The sequence below is a fragment of the Dromaius novaehollandiae genome, chromosome 4, assembly GCF_036370855.1.
Source record: "Dromaius novaehollandiae isolate bDroNov1 chromosome 4, bDroNov1.hap1, whole genome shotgun sequence".
NCBI lineage: Eukaryota > Metazoa > Chordata > Aves > Casuariiformes > Dromaiidae > Dromaius > Dromaius novaehollandiae.
Genome location: NC_088101.1, coordinates 59,586,440 through 59,608,255, shown reverse-complemented (window position 1 = coordinate 59,608,255; position 21,816 = coordinate 59,586,440). Strand labels below are relative to the sequence as shown.

Genomic DNA, 21,816 nt, shown 5'->3' with positions numbered 1-21,816 from the left:
AAAAATTGCTAAACAGTGTGATACACTAAGAGCTGAACTGACCTAAAGCCACAGCCCGAGACAGTTGCAAAGGCATGTCAAAGCGAGTATAGCCAAGGATCTCTACATCCTTCACATGGAAAGAGCATAGCTGCTTCTGCTGCCTAGAAGAAAAATGGCAGCAAATTCACAGTCCTCTTCCAGGCCTAGCTATGAAGTTACCATGCAAACTTTCAAGTAGTAGAAGAAAGTTCCATCATTATCACCCATGTATGACTTGGAACAGAGAGAGGAAAAAAAAATCTGCCAATCCACTCATTTCTGAAGCTATTCATCTTGCACTAGAAAACAAGAGTAACCAGTGTAAATCACCAAGGTCATCAGAAGCGTTTTACTAATGTATTGAGCTCTCATTTATACAGAGAATTAAATCACCTACACAATGACTAAGGAAACTGTACTGAATCAGGCTAAGTCAAAAAATAATAAAAGGATAAGCACCATAGGAATAAGCAACTGTAGAACTGATACACATTGATATTGTGCTGGGGTGGGGGGGAATGTAAGAAAGTAATTAGTAGAGGATTATGGAACTCTGCATCATGCTGTTCTGCTCCAAAGGAAGTATTTGCACAAGACTACTGTTGCAATGCAGCTACATAATTCTACCCTGAAACCTGCAGCTTTAGAATGGGCCCCAGAGCTTTTAAAGTTATTTTTCCTTCCTTAAAATATCACCACGCTCATTTCAGTAGCTTGTCTCTTCTCTATTCAAATTGAAAGAGCCAAATAAAACTCTTGCAGAAGACAATTTTTTTCCTTAGGAAAATACTTTCAAAATTAGGAATGTGTAAGAACGTTTAACTTTTTCTCCACTCTTCATTTTTTTCATCTAAATCCTGGTCAGTTTTCGTTAGTCAAAAATTCACCCATTTACACAGGACTGCCTTCACGCAGGTCTGATCCTGACGCCAAACACCTTCAGATTCCACTACTGTCAGGGAAGATATGGTCAGTTCATTAGAAAATCTTCTTCTACTTGACACCATAGTAGCATCCTTCTAAGTAAGGCTCTTCATCTTTTCTCTCTGAGACTATTCATTGCTTTCTCTGCAGGAACAAATGGTTTCCACGTAGCAATAGATAGGTGAGCGTTGTGTCTACCCCGTTGTCTGGTGCAGCTCCTCCGGAGCTAACAGGCCATCACTGACTCTCCATGTTTTGCCTGCACTTTAATGTGACAGACCCCCAATTCACTCAAACATACGTGGGATAAGCTAGCCCTGCCGGCAGGACCAGAGTTTGGTCCACACCTCTTGAAAACACAAAACCTGATGTAAACCCTTTATCACTGTAAATTGTAATCCATACAGCAAGCACAAGTAAGCAAAGATGTTAAAGTAATTTCATGCTCATAAGCATACCCTAGGCCAGCGTAAGTCAATGAGCGCTGAAAAGGTTAACGGGAGCGTGCTGCTGTGTGTGGGAGGACAGCGACTAAACCTCACCGAGCAGGAAGCAAAGGAAGCCGAGGCAGACAAAAATATCACAGTGAAAGGGAACACTCAACAACTCCAACAGATAAGATGTTAATCAGCACATCAATTACAGTTTAAAAAATTATGTTTGGATCTGCGTCAGCTTTCTGGAAGCACTGCACTCTCATGAGAAACATCTAATGCGAAGTTTTTCAAAACAAACTAGTGAGCTCTCTCACTTGCGCAAGCCAGCTCCTTTCAACTGCTCCAGGGACAAGTGCTTTAACACTTGTGCTAACTACTGTCTTGCCTTCACCTCAAAGAATTTCCCTTAACTAAAATGCTGTATAAAGCAGAAACCGCAAGTCCGGTGGCACTTTGAATTCAAAGTTAGCTATCTGTCAGCAGAACCTAACTAAATTTGCGGGAAATACATATAACCTGCCATCACAACCATTCTGTAACAAAGAAATAAGCCAGCTCCAGCCAGGGCCATCAGGTTTCCCTAATGTCTTCATACAGTTCACCTTGCACAAACAAGGACAAATTCAGATATGTCTTCTGAAAATTCATTGAGAAAGAATATACAATAGCATGACTTATTGCAACACAAGGAAGAACAGGATAAACTAAGCGTATATGCAGTGCTCCAGTGGCCATGGTAGCTTGACTGGTATTTCTCTGCGGTCTGTCTTGGCTGGCCTTGGCTAACTCCAGAGGAATAAAAGATGCAGTTCCAAGAGCAGCTAAGACACCCTGTGAAGGAGAACGTGCGACCACTTTGCACCAGGAGACACCAGCCATCAGAGATACTGGTAGAGCTGTAAACAGTTTCCTTTCCAGTTAAAACTGCTTAGCTGATATTTACAGAAGTATTTCCAAATTTGATGTTAAGGTGGACTCCTAGGTAAACACTAGGGCTTGTTTTTTCCAAACATAGTCAGTTGAAGTATGGACATACTGCACCTTTCAGAATAAACTCCAGACCACTTTAAGTTGAATATACAAAATGTGAGGCCATCGTTGACAAAAACAGCCAAATGTATCAAGGTCCACGTATATGCCGAGTTATTGCCACAGATGTCTCCTTGTATTTCAAACCTGTACTCCCTTAAAGATGAAATTAGTTAATATGACTTTCTTCAAAGAGATAAAGTTTTAATTTGTTGTCTATCAAAAATACGAAAAAATCCTGATTATATTTATTTTAATGATTCATTAAATATTTGGCTTTCTGACAAGCAGCTTTATTTCAAAGTCATTTAACTGCTTATTAATTTCATACAAATTAATCTTTTTTTGCTTTTAAAAGAGAATAGTTTATCAAAATGAACAGAAGTATGCCTGAAATAGCATACTGAGCTTTTAAATCACACACACAAAACCCAGAAGATACTTCTAATGTGAAATATTTTGTTAGGAAGTATCACACTTATCCTTGTTTCCTCACTAGAGCACTACATGGCTTTCCTATACAATCAGATTATCTGGGGAAGTCACACTGCAGTCAATGTATTCAGCTGTTATCATTCAGCACAATGCAGGACCTCTCAACAGGGAAAGCCTCTTTATGCAGAGAAGGCTGCACTCCATGTGAAATAAGGTCTGACAATGGAAAAATGCCCAATTTGGCCTGAATATATGAAAGCACAGCTCCACTGAAGCACAGTTCCTTCATTGGCCAGAGCTGAATTTACCCCAAAGTAATTACAGCAACCTGAACACTGATTTTATTCGGACTACCTAAAATAAGACAGATGCATCCTTCCAGAAGTGCCCCAACCTTCAACCTTTAAGACCAATCAGCCCTGGTACAACAGAGACAGAGCTAATATGTCACAGAGAAACAGAGCAAGATCAGCAAAGGTGATCAAGAATTTAGCAAGACGACCTGCCTACAACCTGGGTAGGCATTTTAGCTCCACAGGTTTTATTGCCCAGCTATTCTTAGTCTGGCTAGCTGACCTACTTCCTCCATCTCAATACTCAAGTCATCTTCACATTTTTACAGCATTCTGCCTATTACTTCTCATTCCCAAAATTGATGTAGCTACCACCATCTATGTAAATCTATTAAAAATTGGCTTGATAAGTCTACAGTGACAATCTGAGAACACTGTACATATCTTAAGTCTTACTGACTAGCGTAAGGCTTTTTAGATGAAATACTTTACACTCAGAAGAGGAAGATGTTTTACTTCTGCCTTATTTTTATGTAGTCATGATCAGCACTCTGCACTTGGAATCAGATTCAGTTATTTCTTATTGTGATGAATTTTTGTCTTTATTACAAATGGAATCAATCACATTCAGATCTCAGTAGCCATTTTTGCAATGTAAATAAAGAGGGGGGAATAAAAAATATTCTAACAATGACAGCTGATAAACCTTTAAAGGCTTCATGAAACATAATGCTAACTCAGCCATTTATATGCTTGTAATTCTTGTTAGCACAATTCCATAAGGCAATAGTGGTATTTCCAACATTTACACTCCCTAATTCACAGAATTTATGCCAAAAAGCCCCAAATAGAAGCCATCTGCAATTTAAACAAAATATTTTTCTCTTCTGATATTGCATTAAATTCGTCTCCATGACACATAAGGGAAGTCAGTTCCTGCTTAAACTTGAAGTTTTATAATGTCCACCCCTTTCCACCAACTTTAAGATGATACATCTCCCATTTTTTGTACCTTACTAAAAAAAAAAAAAAAAAAATGTAATGCCCTGAAGAAATTAAGCCATAGAAGGTCCTATCGGCTTTTACACACAGTAAGTTTTTCATGGCATTACTTGTAATTGTAGAGCTTTACATAGGTGACCTTAAACAGGATTCTCCCTCCCCAGGTTTCCATGCTTTGAAACCAATCTTGAAATCCAGCCTCTCTCCTGATTCTGTAGTCATAGTTCCTTGGTATGACCTAGGTTCCAACAGTATTTTTAAGTGCAGAAGCTACATTTCTCCCTTTCATGACTGTAGTGCAGTTCCAGTTTCACCATAGGCATTTTGTACCACCTTGCAAAAATGATGGAGTCCCTGAGCTGCTTGAAAGTACATGTAAAGAAAAAATTAATAGGTCATGAACATGTTTAAACAAGATTTTACCCTCCTGCTAACAGTCATGTTTATTAGATAATTGTTCATTGCTCAAGTAGCTATGTGGCACATTGTCATGTGTAAGACAGAAAAAATAAAGAGCAGGTTTTTTTGTTTGTTTGTTTTAATATCCCATGCAGTTTCTGGTCAAGTAACCCAGCTGAACTCCCCCCCGACCCCAACTGCACAGCACACAGCCAGTCAGAACACTCACAAGCATCTACAGGAACAACATTTTCCATGGTTGACTGCCTTTTCTTTTATTATAAATGTTCCACTTCTGTCACCAGACACACCAAGTATCTAATTCTGCTGCCTTATTTACAGGGCTGAGCTACCCACACTTTTTTATGAGCAGTGACTAATCTGGTTAACAAGATTTAATCTTATTAAAATAAATTGGCATGATTACTTTTGTGAACGTAGATCCTGGGCTCTTCTTGAATTCTTTGATAAATTACTTCTCTGCCAAATTCCAATAGAATATATATACACCACATTAAAAAAAGAAAAAAGAAAAAGAGAGAGACAGACAGACAGACAGACAGACAGACAGACAGACAGACAGACAGACAGACAGACAGACAGACAGACAGACAGACAGACAGACAGACAGACAGACTTCAGTTTGGCCAATGACCACACTAGGAATCACATATTTGCCTAGAGGAGCAGAACTCAGCTGCTCTTGGCAGACTGCTACCACTGCAGTTACATGACTAAAATGTGACTGTGGGATTCTCTTCATTTGGAAATCCCAGGTCAATCTCACCAATCTAAACTGTCAACATTATCAACCTTGAAATTAAATCAGTCTGCACCTATTCTTTATCCGCTGCATCTTTGAATTCAATCGGTATACCACAGTCATGTTTGATTTCCACAATAAATATCCAAGTATTCAGAGGCACCAGAATTACATTCCTCCATAATGACTTTACATTGCAGAAAGTACTTCAGCTGACATATGAAAGTGCCTAACTAGAGATTTACAACCACCATCACTGTGTGTGGGGGGAACACTAATAAAAGACCTAATTTTTTTTGTTTCAGTTGCACAGTGATACAAAAAAATAAGTTCTCTGTCACATAGAGGTAGTTAGTTACCAGTAAGTTAGTTAGTTTGTTTGTTTTTTAAATGTAGAGCCCAAATATCGCTGAAATGAGATATTTACAGTGCTTCCCTGTAAAATTAGAGCTCATTATCTCCAGACAATATTCTTAATCAAATAAATGGCTCATTGATTAACATTTAAAAGACTCTGAAGTGCAAGCAACAGTGAAAATGGAGAGGACTTTAGGCACTGGTTGTAAAGCCACGTTATGGCTGAGCCGGTCTAGCAAGTTGCTGATGTCAACAGTTGGAGGCCTCCTGTCTTCCTCCACCACCTGGCACCACCTCCGGGGCTTGCTGGATCCTGAGCAGCGCCAGTTCAGCTTGCTGGATGCTGAACGGAGCTAATTCAGCCTGCTAAGCCAGCAGAACGCTAATCCAGAGTGGAAAAACAAACAAGCAAATTTTAAGAAGTTTTCTGCTGACTACTAGGTTTATTCAGACCAGCGTGAAGTCCAAAAAGTACCAGGCCAGCTTGGGAGCGGGAGGGGATGGGAGGCAGTGCTGCAAGGCTAGGACAGGGTGGAGATGGACCCATCTCTTTCAGCAGCAAGTTGCTGGGCTGATGTAAGTGTAATGTTTCACAACAGTCCTGCTCTCAAGCTGGAAAGTTTTAAGTTAGCAACTCCACAGCTGGAGGCACTCAGTCAGCAATCCTACTCCATTTCAGTACAAACAAAATGGATAGTTTAAACCCTCTCTCCAACAGATCCATCATTCAGTTTCCTGGAAGGGTATTTTAGCCAAAGGGGTATTAAGCTGCAGGACAAAGGTGATGGGTGACTTCTTAAAGGACACCAACTAGACCTGCAAAACCTGTTAAGCTAACACAAGATAAGTCTGTGAGAAGTTTGAGAAGGCTTCTTGCCCCCTTTCAAGAGAGAGCGCGAGCACACGGGCAAGAACACACATTACCTGCACCTCAAACTAAGTAGATATTCAAATGCCCAAATCAGTAAAAATACATATCTCATTCTTAATCCTTGACTGTGTCCAAGCTATATTCAGAGAATGGTGACTATGATAATCTGCTGCGGTCTTGGAGCACGGTGAGCAAGCTCATGCTCAATTCTGCTGCAAGTGTAAGCTCTGTAATATGCTTCACTCTGGCAGAGAAACACACTTAGCAAGCCTTAGCTCTGTACCTCCTTCTTTCACCAGAGCTAAGACACGTGACACAACAGGTTGCAGAGCAGTCTCCATTAATTTTTGCTCTGGAAAGCCATTCAACACAGTTCTCCACTAGCTATTGCTACCATTTTAATGTCCTTTAGCATTGCGATAAATCTGGAAAGCAGGCTCAATTAAGTGGAAAATCTGAGGATATGGTGGGGCACTCCAGGGGCAGGTGATCTTGATGAAATTGAGTCTGGTGCTCATTTGAAAAATGCTGGTGTAAGGACTTGCCTCATTTAGGTTATTGACTCCTGGTATAACTTAACTTACACAGAAAGGAGGAACAGTAATGGACTGTTAGTGCTGTCAGAGAAAAAAAAATCACTTTGAGCTTCATTTCAATCACTGTGTTAAATGGTTCATTCTAGTGCAGAAACTGGTCTGCAGTGCACTGTTCCTATCAAATGCTGTTTCTCTTTGTATCTAACTTGTTTAATTTAAAAACCAATTACATTGCAGGTGTGAAAGTAATGAATGACCTTTACAGCAAACACTGCCAAAAAAATGAACTGTAACCATAGGATTTTCTACCTTTTTGTCACCTTGTGATAGCATTGATCTTTTACTGTTTGCAGTAGCAACCTCAGCAGAAGTCCTGCTGAAACGCAGGCTAGCTGCACTCTGCCCCAGCTTCTGCAGCGAGGTCCCACCCTTCTGCTGGGAAGGCTGCAGCCACCACTGCACCTGGTCAAGCTTGAAGGCCACACCTAAACATGTGGCATGCTGCTCCTGCATGCCCTTGCGTACAGTGCTAGGACGTCTGCAGGAGGAAGCCACTGCCTTTTGCAGTACAGTAACGTGAGCAGCATTTGCAGTGAAGTCTGAGAAAAACGTCTTCCCTTATTTTCCCCACGTGCTCATAAAGGCAGACACCAGAGACCTATCAACCTATGAGTTAGCATTCTCACCACCACACTTCACATGGGGCTGGCAAACTCCTCCCCTCCGCCCCCGCAAAACCCACTCCTCAGCTTTACCTCCAGCAACATCAGCAAGCCTGTTTTCAAATTCCCATGAAACTCAGATAAAAGAAGCTTATGCACTGATGGGAGATTGATACCAAATACCAAAGTTCCAGCAAACTCTTACATGTGGACAGACCCTACCTGAAATACCCTGTGAGAACCTATGGCGGCACTAAAGGGTATCCAGTTAGAAGGGGAACGTGGAAACTTCTTGCCAAAGCCTTTCTAGCACAGTATTCAAATGCTGGGAAAAGCCACATTAGTTTAAAACTTCAGAAAGAACAATGCCAAAATCAGTTAGGAATTACTAAAAGTGATTGACAAAACCTTGATATGTACCAGCAGTAAAATTATGCCAAGGTCCTTCAGCCAGAAATGCTCAGGAATAAAACTATAGAAGAGGGGAGAGAAAGAAACCAGCACTGATGACCAGCTGTTTCATCTTGTTCCTGGCATTATCTCATTCCTGGCATCCTGGCTCTACTACTGCCCTGATCACAACTAGTTTACATTGGCTATCAGATATGTAAGTTACCTGTACCTACGTAAATCTGCATTATAAATAAGAGAAAAGGGAAATGGCAAGCCATGTTTATTGCCACTCATGTTCACTGCCCCCTATCAGTTCCTGACAGGTATGATACACTGTTGCAGAAGAGCTAATAGCACACCAAAGAAGGAATAAAGACAGCATAGCATAAATCTGTATTTCCTACCTCTGCTCGACCTTCATAATACGTTAGCATGGACTTGGTAAGTACAAAAAGCCTCTCTTTGTAGTTTAAGGGAGAAGTCCTCTTCTTCTGCTGCGATCTTTTAATCAAAATCTCTTGTAGGATAGTAGTCATATCCATCTCAGCCTCTTGGCACCTCCGTTTCCAGCCATTGAATATCAGTTCCTGTGAAGATGAGAGAAATAAGTGATTGTTGTATTTTCGGAGGATCACAGATCTGGAGATTTATGTAGTAAGGAGACTTTTGTTGGTAAATGAAGCTACCTGAAAATACAGAAAGCCGGAGCTCATCCTGAGCACTTGGAAGTTTACGAAAGTTAATTATTAGACGAGAAAGCTCAAGCATTGCTCAACAGAGGGCTGCACTGACACATTCCCAGGAAGCCCGAAGCTGTACCTGACCAGTATGAAAGGACGCTGCAGCCTACGTCACAGGCAGCACGGATGAGTAGTCTGAGACATGCTACATGAAAATAGCAGTGTACAACTATTCTTCACCACACAGGCAAACAAATTCCCACTACATCACCAGATGTAACAACATTTTGTAAAACAAAAGTTATTCTAAAACTCTGCCACGTGCTAGAAATTCTGGGTGAAATGCTGTCCCTTGCTGTGTACTGATGGTTCAACGCCATAATTTTTATTACACTTCCGGACTCCACGTGCCAGCCTTGTGGGCAGGCAGAGCACGGCCTGCATTGGGCACGTGGAGCCCCGGATTAAGAGTTAAGATTAAGAGAGAAACCCCAACATCCAACTAGAGCTCTGGGGGATAGAGAGTAAGGGAAAGTGACAGAAAGGTGACACTTAAAATCTTGTTGCTTCAGGATATTTTAATTGCTAAGGTCTGTACATATGTAAATGTTATTTGCAAAACTTTGATATACAAAATTGAACAGGGATTGGTAGAAGTCATTTTGAAAATTCACCCCAATTACACTAATGAAAATTTTCAGGAGCAAAAGGTGATTTAGGAGGATGTCAACTTGAGAAGCAAGAATTAAAGAAGCCTTTTTTCCCCCTAAAAGTGCTAAATATGTGCCCTCCATGTTCTATTTAGAAAGGTTTCATATTGACCACCAGAAAGCTAAATCACCTACTTTTGACAGTTCTCGGCAGGCAGTAGGGTCAGGCTGCCTTGAAGTTTTGCACAGCAATTGATATCTGTAGGATGGACTTAGGGGTGCATCAAAACAAACGAACCCACAGCTACTTTGCTTGCAAACCTGGCTCCAGTGCCTTGCAAGCCAGAAAACAGCACGCAATTTTTTGGCAATGCTGCCAACTTAAGCACAGCTGACCTCCTCCCTTGTCTGCTCATTCCTGCCACACTGCACCACCCTGTATTGTGTTGGTGCAAATGGTTCCCCAGCTGTGCCCCGAAGAGGGCCAGGGAATGGATGCAACTGAAAAGAGCATTGCATCAGGCAGCGCAGAGAGCCGTCCGGGCAGGCGCAACGCACGAGACGGCACAGAGGCAGGGAGCAGAGGTGCGGCGGAGGCTGCAGAGAAGCCCTTTCACAAACCTGCTCTTTGTTACCTCTTGCTCTCCTGGTTTCGCGCCAGACCTGCCGGTGGCAGGGGCTCGCGCCATGGCCTCGGGCGAGCTCTGAAGCAAGGTGCAGCTCCCGCACAGCACACACCCAGCACTGGGACCCCTGTTTCGGCTGCGGTGCCAGCCCTTGGCTGTGGGGGAAGGCATGTCCGAGAAGGGCAGCCCGTCCTCAGGTGCATCAGTGCCTATGAATCTTCCCAAGTGGGGGGAAGGAGGAGGTGCAGACTCAAATCAAAGCCTTAAGTAATACTGCACGTCTCCGTACCAATGGGAAACTTCCCTCTGGCCTATAAAGAGTTTTTTCAGTTCTCACAAGAGATTTATGCTGCTGACTGATTGATGATTTGATTTATGCTCCTATTACTGCATGGAGTTATTTCAAAAGTCTCTTGGAAAATGCACGCACACTGATCTCCATGGACAGCACAACTCTAGCATGGACAAAATAATACATTTGGCAGTATTGTACAGAAAAGGTTTAAAAGCCCCAGGTCTTCTCACAATATTACCTTACAAAGGTAAAGTTTAAATAAAGTGAAATATAGACACTATTGCTTTAGTTCCTCCCCTTTTGCTTTAGGCCCAACCACTTCATTATTTCTTGTGACAGTATATGAAATGACACCCTTCATCTTCCAGTCTAACCCTGACCCTGAGTTTCAATCACTGCCTTGGCCAATTAATCTCTTGTATCCCATATGCCTACCACTTCACACAGCTGGATTTATTTGTTCACTTCTAGAAATGTCCCTTTCTTTTTAAGGTATGCTACATCAGTGTGCATGCTAAAGGTTAGCCTGTGCTTTACATGGAACTACAAAAAAAGAACAGTTTAGAAGTCACATGTAAAAGACTATAATGAATTTGGAAGTGGTGATTATTGTGAACAATCTTTTTCTCCTCCCTCTCTTACAATCTGCTGCATATACACACATATATTTTGATGGTGATCTGTCATACTGCAATCCTGGGAAGATAACAGATCTTTCTTAATTAATAATTATCCTGAGTGCATTCTTTAATTACGCAAGCTGCCAAATTCAGTTTTATTTTCCTTCTAAAAATAAACTGGCAATCTTAGAGGTAATTGGATAACACTATTCAAAGAATTAAAAGTCAGTATTAGTTCTCAGACCAGCTTAAGGCATGCCAGACTATAGGGGCTCCCACTGCAGGCTTTACAACACAAAACGATCCTTGTATCCTCTACAGTACAAGTCTTCCATTGGTAGACTATGAAAAAATGTAATTATTATTTGTCTTAGAAACTGTGAATTGATAATGCTAAAATATTTCATTTCCCTGCCAACCCTCTTTGGTCAAATTAGCATTATACAAGAAGCAAACCAAATCCTTTTGACAAAAATTAGTTTTAAGAAATTAACAGACTGATAATAAAATTGATCAGTATCTGTACCTGATTGCTATGAGTGTTTATTTACATTGAATTATCACATATATGCAGACCTCTGCAGATTGGAGGTAATTTCTCAGGTCAGAAGATCTGTCTTTGAATCTGTATTTGGCTACAGAAATCCATTTTCCCCTCTCCCCGCCCAAACTAGTGGCTTTAGCTGCCTTTCTACTTCCATAAATAGTGGTCAGGACAATCAAACCCCCAGCTATCATTCTGAAAGTTTCCTTTCCAAACTTCCTAGAGTTCCTTGAGAAGAACCGTTAACATCATGCTTACCTCTCAGAGAACCTATATGTTAGGTCTTTTTCTTCAGTACAGTTTTTAGCACTTCTCTGCAATATTTTCTAAATATTCCATTATTCCCAAGCCGTTCTTCAGAGCATAGAGCTGTTTGTATGACAGGTTATTCATCCTCTTCTAAACAGCTGTGGGAGTTTCACAGTGCCACCCTAAAGTTTTCACAATACCTCAGGTATTGCCCTGTTCCCCTGTGAATCTCAGTTCCACAATAACAAATATGATCTAATTTGCAGAGATGCTAAGTACTCATAACTATGAAATCAGGAAGAGTTACAGATGCTCAGCATCTCGAGGGAAGAAAAAAAACCCAAAACAAAAAAACAAAGGTTACTTTAGGTAACAGAAGTCTGTATCAACATCCACTGATCAGCTTTCATATTATACAAATATTCAACAGTATGGCCACAAAAATCAAAACATGTTTTCCTCAAAACAAAAAAGTGGTAAGATAGTTCTTAAATTCAGCAAGTCAATATTGGGCATGATGTTTTTACTTGTAAATCTCAGAGCTCCTTATAAAAAACATACACCACTCTTCCCATTTCTCACTGGGGAAACTGAGACTTAAGTCAGGTTATTTAATTTATTAAATTATTATCAAGTAACCTGAACAGTTGCAACATTACCTATACATCTCCTGATTCCCGCTCGCGAGCCTTGGATTGTGTTTGCTTATTAAAACAAGTAGTCCTTGTTAGCCTGTTGGTAAGCACAGGTAACATCCAAACAGCTAAACAAATAGATCAAAGCCTGTCCAGATCTGGCTGGAGCTTCTCTGGTCCAAATGTAATATTTAATTGCCACTCTTTCTGGCACAAATCTTTGCATCACACAAGTAATGGAGTCATTCAGAAAAATACAGGCATTTTGAAAACATACTTATCACAACAGTCAGAAAACAAATGATAATAGCAAATATTTGTCTTTGTAACAGTATGAGTTTGAAAAACGAAACAAAACAAAAAAATCAAGTTTTCCAAGTTTCAACTCCTCCTTAATGGTAACATTTGCCTAGTGATTTGGGTTCTCCCATGCCAAGTCTTACTGCTAAGCTGATGGGCTGCCATCCAGAAGATGGTCAGTCTTGCAGAGAACCTCTAATAGGCAACTTCAGCTTCTGACTTGGATTTCATGCTTCTTTCATGCATTCTGCACAGCTGCTCTTTTTCAGATTCTGGGCTCATCAATCTGAACTGGTGATGATTCCAGCATTGTCAATTTAGTATTGAAAACATATCAACTAGTTTGATACATCAATTAAAGTGTAATATTCAATACTTCAGTTAAAAAAAAATCAAACTATCAGTTTCAAGCACATAGAGGTGGTACCTTGTAATTTTGATTCCAATCTGTAACTGTTCCAGAACAATTCTTTTTTGGCAGTTTTTTTTTTTTTTTTTCCTCTCTAAAGTCAATTCAGCCCAATTCACTGACTGAGCTCGTAACATGTCCCTGCAGACAGCCACAGCAGCAACACTGAATAGGCAGCACACTGCAGTTCTGGGCGAGGAGCAGAACCAGGGCAGAAGGAAGAAGAAAAGGAGAACTCCTTGCCTCATTTTTTCTGCTGAAGCCAAAATTGCCTTTTCATGAAACTACAGACCAAGTTACCTGAATGCAAATAGTTATTTACATGAATATCCAGCACAGGCTTATTTGAATAATTACTATTCAATGTAAGCAAAGATTGCAGAATCTGTCCTTGTGTTTCAAGGGGTAGAAGAGTCTTTTTGCCCCACATCTAACGTTGTGGATTCAAACTCCAACAAAAAAGATAACCATTATTAATCTCTATTCAAATAGCAGATTTCATATAAGTAGAAATACAGAAAAACATACTTTAACATCACCCGTCACATAACTTTAAAATGGAAATTTGGGGAAAATTATTGTAATGCTATCTGCTTTATACCATATGCTAGAAAAAGAAGTCAGACATATTTGGATTCACTTTTTTTCTCCTAACAGCAGACTCTCAGAAGCCACTTTTACCATCTGTAGACTATTTTTCTTAAACAGTCAGAAATGCAATTTGGGGGCTAGTTTTCAAACAAATTTCAAAATTATACCCAAAAGCTTACAGAGCCTTTAATCTCTGTTTAAGAGTCTGCTGCAGTACCAATTGGCTAATTTAATTTTATTGTCACATGGCACAGTTAAATATAGTGCATGCAAATACTTATACATAAGTTAAAAGTAAACAGGTTAAGGGGCAACTCAGTGACAACTCTTTGACTTGAGATCCCCCAAGATAAGCACATGATGTTGTGAAATACCCTTTGTTCAACTGACAGCTACTCTCATACGCACACAGGAAGAGCATTGCTTTGCAACCAGCACAGGTTTTCTGAAATTCCTCAGGAACAGGGTCACTACATTTTATAAAATAACAGCATTTGTTTCTTTTTAGTACTATAATTTTAAGTAGAAATTTAATGCCAGATGTCAGTTGCACTTGCCAATATTGATATGTATGGGTAGATAAACAAAGATATAGGCTTTTATCCTTCACTACAGTCCATTTGGTAGTTTAGTGTAAATTTGGGAGTAACTATCCAAGATAGCAGACAAATGGTGTGAAACTGCTCAAGTCCTTATCCAGTGCCAGAGAGAGTCTGGTAGCTGAGGGTAGGCAAGCAATCAAAACAATGCTGAAAAGGAGACAGTGCCTCTTAAACAGGGTCAGCTGGCACCGAGGTGGCTCGTCACAGCAAACTCGACCACCAATTCGCTGTTTTCTGATTCAGTATTGAAGAGAGAAATAGAGCCAAAGGGCACACATGAATTTGGGGAAAGCAGTAAGAAGAGCAAAAGGGTTTATCACCCCTTCTAATGATGAGATGGCATTTAGGAGAGTGAAGGGTATATGTCTCCAAATCATCTGTAAATCCAGCTATCACTTGTGATCGTGGCATCCTATAAATAGCACACTCCCATAACTAAGTATCTTTTTACAGCTTTATAGAGCACCTTCTTCAGTTGCCTCCTGAGTAAACCGGAAAAGGAACCTGTGCTCAACAATTACATTCTTAAGATCTATGCTGTAGCAAATAAGTTTACATAGGCTTTTTTTTTTTTAATCTACTACTAATTTTGAGTTAGCAGCACTACAGGATACCACACAAAGGATTCACTAAGCAGTTTTCACTGTTCTCAGTAATTAATTGTATTTTTACACACTCCTTTAGAGCTCAATATTTGTAGTTTTTGCAATTTCTTCTACCTAGAAGTCCTGCAATATCTGTAAACTTGCACTGACTATTTTGCCTACAGTTTATTCTGATCAAAACCTCTTTTGCATGCGTGAAGTTCTTTGCTGAAAGAAAAGAGAGGTCAAACTTAGTAGTTTGAGATGCAGGAAAACAGGGGGGAAAAAAGGCTCCCAAAACATCTAAGTAGCAAAATTGAAAGGTTTTCTCAGCCCACTGACCTTCTGCACACTCAACCACCTGTTCTTTTTAAAGATAAAAAGCCTTTGAATGCATCACTGCCTCAAAGATTAACTATAGAACAGATATTCAGCTTTTGCATTATATTCCATCCCCAACTTACCATATCTGTCCCATTAAGTCAAAAGGTATTGGGTTTGTCTTGCGATTTAATCAAAGACTAGAAACAAAGCCAGTTTCATCTCTGAACTAAAGATGAGCAAAACCCACTACCTAAGCGTTCCAGGTCTTTCTGAATATGAACTTACTCCCCCACCTTACTTACTGCACGCCAAGTGACTTCAAGAGGGCTGTAACCTCTCCAGGCCTGTGTTTTTGCCACTCTTTCAATGCTTTGTGAAGAACAGCAAAAACTATAATCAGCTATACAGCAGATTAAAGTTTAACCCATCACTTCATCTAGCCCCTTTCATCACGGAGAGTAGCAATAATATGACAAGAAAAGCTGGTGGCTTAATGTGATTGGGGTGGGGGGAAGTAGGGGGTGTGCACGCACGCACATGGACCTACGTATGTACATAGATACACAGGGTAGTTGTAAGTCACCATATTCATAGGAAAGGTAATTACAGATGCATGCAAAGCCATATCTAGCAAATCTCTAACAGTAATAGTCTCATACTCTGCCATTCATTTTTATTTTTTTTATACTTGAGAAAATTGGAGAACTCAGTAACCACATACATAAGGCGGCTCTGTGTCACTGCTCAACCTGCATACAGAAGTTAATGGTTGCTGCTATTTCCATAACAATGCTATTATTAGCTACTAATAGCAGTAGCTAATAGTATTAGCTACTATTGTTAAGTTTCCTTCCAGCTTCCAAAATAACTGCCTTATTTTTGTTATAGATCATGATAAGCTTTTGAGGGAATGCACTATAATTACACAATGCCTCCCATGGACGAAGACCAAACTCGTGCCTTCTCGACGACCTCTCCTGGGAATCTGCACGGTCTTGGGCTGAGCAGAAGCCCTCTGCAGCCTAACACAAACTAGGACCCCCTGCCTGGCAGCAGGGTTTACTAACTCAGGCTTGGCCATAGTTACTGCATTCACACGGCTTTCAGATCACAGCCTTTCCTATCTGGTTGCTTTAGAGCACAAACAGACTAAGCTTGTCAAAAAACAAACTTATCCCCAAGGGGATCTTCTGACAAAAGCTCCTGAAACAGCCAGCAAAATCACATATTAGAAAGTTAGCAACATTTTGATTATCACATATTTGATCCAGGCAAAGAAAGATAAATTGGAGGAGGCAGTAAAAAAAACAAGTTCCCTTTCTTTTAAAAGATTTCTTTTTCGAGGTAGATTTCCAATTTTAAATAAGGGAAGCAATGCTGTCACAGCAATGAATTGAAACAGAGGACTCAGGATACTGTAGCCAATGCAGCTGCCTGGTGTGGCACACGCTGCCACCTCCATGATGCCTAATCCAGTATGTTCAGATGAGGACCAAATCCAAGCCTGACTCCTACCTTTATGTACCAATGCTTAATATTCAACCCTTAGAGATACAGTAGATCTTCCCAGGTCCAAACTTTGTTGCTCAGTTCTATTTCTAGATACCATGGATGAAGTGCAGCGCAAATGGTAAACTTAATTTTCTGTTGACACATAACAGCTCTTAGCAGCTGTGATGCCATCACCAGGACTTCAGGATGGGCTTAGCAGTTCAGCTGGAGGTAGCCAGATAAGGCAGGCACCAAAAAGATGTGCCTTTTCATATGCACAGGGTAAAGGAGTCAAGTAACAAGTATTAGTTCAGTATGCCTGCACAAACTTAACTGGCTCTCAGCTGACAGATGTAAGAGAAGAAAAAGCACAACTAGAAGGGAAAGGTCAGGGTCTGCAGTATATTGGTCTTTTTTGAAGTTTTTTTTTTTTTTTTTTTAAATGTGCCTTCAAAGGGAGAGCAAGTCCTTTTTGTTCTGACAAGTATTTTCATGCCAGGTTAGAGGGAAAAAACAAACAAACAGAAAAACCCAGCTTAGCATTGATTTGGAGGAGTGCTATTAACTTTACTTCTACACGGATACTGGCTACTCTGGCAGCCTGCCGCCGGCTCTGCAGCTCTGGCCGTACATGCAGCAAAACACAACTGCTGCCTCCGCCTGTCTCCTAAAAGTCTCTTGCAATAAGGAGGGAGGAGGAATGATAACTAAACAGCTTACTAAAGAAATGGGCAAAGAGGAGACTGGCAAAGGAAACAGGTGATGCTTTTGGAAGGAACGCTTATCTAAGAAGAGCAAGTCGAACTGGGGGGGCAGAAGGGGGAACGGGACAACCCTCAACATGCCTGAGGCTGTCCTCATCATTTTAAATTACAAGTAAGGAGTCATTTTAAATCAGTTTCTTCATAATCTGTATTTGTTTTCCAAATATTACAGAATATCAGGTGATCATATGATAGACCACAAATAAGCTCTTCTTTAATATTTGAGATACTCATTTAACATGGTCTAATACACTGTAACATTTGCAATTTGCTTTGATACAGGGAATGTCTAATATTTCCTAAGTAGTTCCTCCTTCCAGACACTACGATGAACTTTTTTCCCTAAACAACTATTTGTTTCCAGATGATGTAGTTAATTCTTTCTGCTCTGCCAGTAGAAAATCCAAATAACCAATAGTAGTAGAGTAAATCTGAACTTGCACTAATTTTTAATAGGATCACAGTCTCATTTTGCACCATTGGATTGCACCACCTTAGTGCAGAGGAATGTAAAGAGAGCCACTTATTAAACCAATTTCTGGCTCCATTTCTCCTCTGGTCCAAAACTGACCAATTCTGGAGCCAGAACTAATCTGCAATAATGTTTAAACAGGTAAAAACAATACTCAGTCTTCGGGATCACCATTTCTGATCACCTTAAAAGCTACGAAGAAAACTAAATTAGTAGCTTAAGAAAACATTCCTGACTTGAATATACTTTACCAGCAATAACCAAATCTGAAATACTTTGAAGAACCCATCTGTTCTCTACAGGGAAAGACTGCTGTGGCAAAGAGCAGCTGGCACAGCTGAAGTTGTGAAAATCCTGGTCTTGCTCTGGACAGCAGAAAAAAGAAAAAGAAAAAAAAAGTCAGCACTATCCTACACCTGCACTACTAACCCCTACTTTTCTGGAGTTATCCATTCAGGTGCAGATAATGCTGCACCTGCTTTTGATCCTAGCAAGCTTGTTGCTTGCTTCTCTGATCTGCGCTCCCTTGAGAAATGCAGATAAGCCTAAGGATGAACATGTTTGAGTCATTCATACTTAGGCAGATGTACAATTTTCAGTAACTGCCATGAATGGGACTGGCTCCAGGTCTGATAAGAGCTTTATAAACTATATTTCCCATGCCTCATGAGGAGTACACAGAAGGTGGTCTGTGTGCATGCTCCACATGAAATGGAAGTGGACATCAATTATTATTTCTTCTCTACCACACTCTTTCCCAGGCTACCCTCAAATGATCTCATATCTAGTCATACCTATGGAGAAGCATGTTTGGTCTGGAGCACCTATAATTTCCTCAAATGCCTGTAGGAAATCCAGTGATACAAATGCACAGGTTTTGGAATCCACCTTCAAGGCCTGCCTTTAGTTATAGAAGCTCGGACTACATAGTTCATTGGAGCCATGTTACACCCAGATATAACAGATCCAGCTGTAATCAAAAAGGTAGCAATTCATCTTTACACTGTGGCCAGCCAGTAGTTCAAGTTGTATGAGATGAGTTTGAGAAACTTTTGCTCCAAATAAAATTAAACATTTTCTTTCATTGAATCAAAACAGCATTTAGGGCACTCTGCAAACATCAACTAACGCTTGCTGCTTTATTGCCGCAGAAGCAAACTATTGCTCTCTTTTTGCACTTGTATTTTATATACAAGAAATGTAAAGGAACTTTCTACTACTCGGGAGAAGTATCACTCTTTCCCAAACTGATAGCTGGCTATAACTCTTTATCTGTATGTCTTAAAATTATTTATATCATTTGAATCATCTGATTTTCTTTAGCTAGATGAAATTGTCTCATAATTTGGTAGTAAATCCTTTTATTTCTGCAATGCTCCTTAAGCAAGATACTCTCCCCCGCCTTAGAGTTATATAGAAACTGTATTTCCTAAAATGGGTGAAAACAAAATTCAACATGAAAGAGACATAACTGAGGTAATGGTCTGCTCTGTGTTAAGATGCTAGAAATAGATACTAGAAATTTACATAACATACTTCACTATAACCACTGTTCAGTTGAAACAATATACCAGAAACATTATACTATGTTTAAATACATTAATAGGGCTATTAATATAGAAAAATAAACATACACTTATAGGAATTGCTTACTTTATTTAAAGACAGAAACGAATTCGCACTAGACTATGCGGAAGCTACAATAGTGAGAACTGCTTCAACAAACAGTGGAAATTCAGCTGAAGACAAAACTGTGAAGTTAACTCAGCAAGAGAGCTACGGGCATGAGCTCACGTGCCAGAGGCCATGGCGGCTAGTGGGTCTACTTCCCTGAAAAGTCTTTATTAACTTGACGTAGAACTGTAATGCAACATGAGCTGTTGCTCTTTTGCACCTACTGAGTGGCTGACTAGCCCTAAACCTTCTCTCATACAGACAGTGATGATGTGTCTTAAGTTATAGCACAAAACTGTCTTCTGTGTGCGAGATAAAAACCAAACAAGTGGGGGGACAGGAAACACTGCAAGTTCCTGTTTGTCAAGTTTCCCCTGCATCATTTTCATCAGGATAGGTCTTCTCTGCTATAAAAAGCAAGTACAAAAAAATCGGACACTAAACAAATGACTATTTACATGTCAGCTGAGATCTTCCACTACTGTTCCCACAGTTGGCAACTAATGGATTCCCAAACTGTGTGATTTTTTTTGCCAAACATACCAGAAAAGTAATGCTAGTAAGGTCAGCATTCTTATCTTCCAATTCCAGCCTCTCTTACCCTGTTATGTGGGATGGATTACAAGGAAAATGTCACATAACAAATTCAAAATTCCCTCACCATCATGCCACACCCTCCCTTCCCTGCAGTGGGACATGGAGGCCCATCATACAAATTCAAAATTCCCTCACCATCATGCCACACCCTCCCTTCCCTGCAATGGGACATGGAGGCCCATCATACCGGCACTTCAACTTGATTACACTCCAGATTGCAGGAGTAATGCTGCTAGGCTGAGTTTCATGCTGCTGTGCTTTGCACATGCTTACTTAACACATGATTTTAAGGACTTGAAAAATTATACTTACAGTAACTTCCATTATCTTTAATCAGTTAGCAAAGCCTTTCAGTTTGTTTTACACTGTACTTGAGCTATGTGCATGTTATGATAAAGATTAGAAACTAAAAAAGAAAAGTAAAACCCGTCCTTTCTGGAAAAAGACTTGGAAGAGCGAGACCTATTTTCCTGAAGCTTTGAGGTAGATCCCCCAGAGTTCTACCCTAAAATTATTCGTAGAGTTCTGTTAAATTACTAAACTTTTACTTGCATTTCAGTCATTTACCAATAAAGTCTCCAGATTCAGGACTGAAAATCCAGGCTGTGACCTTGAAGAATTTCTTCTTCACATACAGTGTAGCATAAGCAACAAAGAACACCAAAGGACTTTAGTTTCACTGGTGTAACAATTGACATGTTAATCCAGGGAAAGAATTTCTCACTTAAAGAGAAAACAAGCACAACTGAGGTAGCATTGACATCTTGTGATTTCCCTTTCCTCATTCAAACTCTCACTCCTGCAACGTAAAAGCATCTCTAGCAGAGCAGTTTATTCCTTCCACTCCCCTTGGCGCCTGTTCTCAGAGGTGTTTCAACTGCTGGGAGCCAGGGAGGGAATGAAAATGCTCATCAGGCATCACAAGACATTCAGCATCTTACAGGACTGTATCTAGCTTAACTTTTCTTTCAGACACAGCATGATACCTTCAGCAAAGCTCGAAGGTGTCTTACTCCATTTGATCTACTGTGACTATTTACAGTAATGCATAAGGATGCTACAGTAAGGGCATCACCAGAAGTAAGGCTACCACAATCCAGGCCCATCATGGTCAGAATTACAAGGGATAAAGATGAGGTTTGTAGTTCTTCATGGCTAGGTCTACAGTTTTCATGGGGACTACCTGCTTCAGGCTGCCTTTCAGAGTTAGTTTCGGTTCAAGTGATCCGGAGAAGTAACTGAACAGAACTGAGGGAAATTTGCTGCTTGCCTATTACTTTATTTCGCAATCGGGCAGCTGTAATTGCTTTCATGCTTTGAGAGAGAACTTTGAAGGCAAGAGGGAACTGCTCTGATGGCAAGACGGAGCTGTTTGCGACTCCTGACCCAGAACCGTAGGCCTCTGGGATATCTCTGCTCTTTCACGCTACACGAAAATGTTTCACTATTTATTTCTCTGAAGACTCCATTTGGATAAAACAGATGCTCACAAGTCACAGTGCATTTGACGCGCAGGAATTGTCAATGTGCCACCTCCACCAAGGAATGGCACCTGCCCCATTCAAGTGTGAGTGAGGATGAACGGGA

General features: G+C 40.4%; 1 protein-coding gene across 6 annotated transcripts in view; it reads right to left on the bottom strand.

Moving 5' to 3' along the window:
• The window catches only part of TEC (tec protein tyrosine kinase), a 78,843-nt gene that overhangs the window by 27,257 nt on the left and 29,770 nt on the right, over nucleotides 1–21,816 (bottom strand). For 3 of the 6 annotated variants that reach the window (XM_026093661.2, XM_026093660.2, XM_026093662.2), the window contains one exon: nucleotides 8,527–8,709. In XM_026093661.2, the coding sequence (XP_025949446.2) occupies nucleotides 8,527–8,664 (138 nt within the window). In that variant the 5' untranslated portion in view covers nucleotides 8,665–8,709. Of the gene's footprint in view, nucleotides 1–8,526; nucleotides 8,710–8,808; nucleotides 8,855–11,795; nucleotides 11,815–18,209; nucleotides 18,367–21,816 lie in introns of those variants that run through there. The other 3 variants (XM_064511177.1, XM_064511178.1, XM_026093659.2) reach the window with 3 other exon arrangements.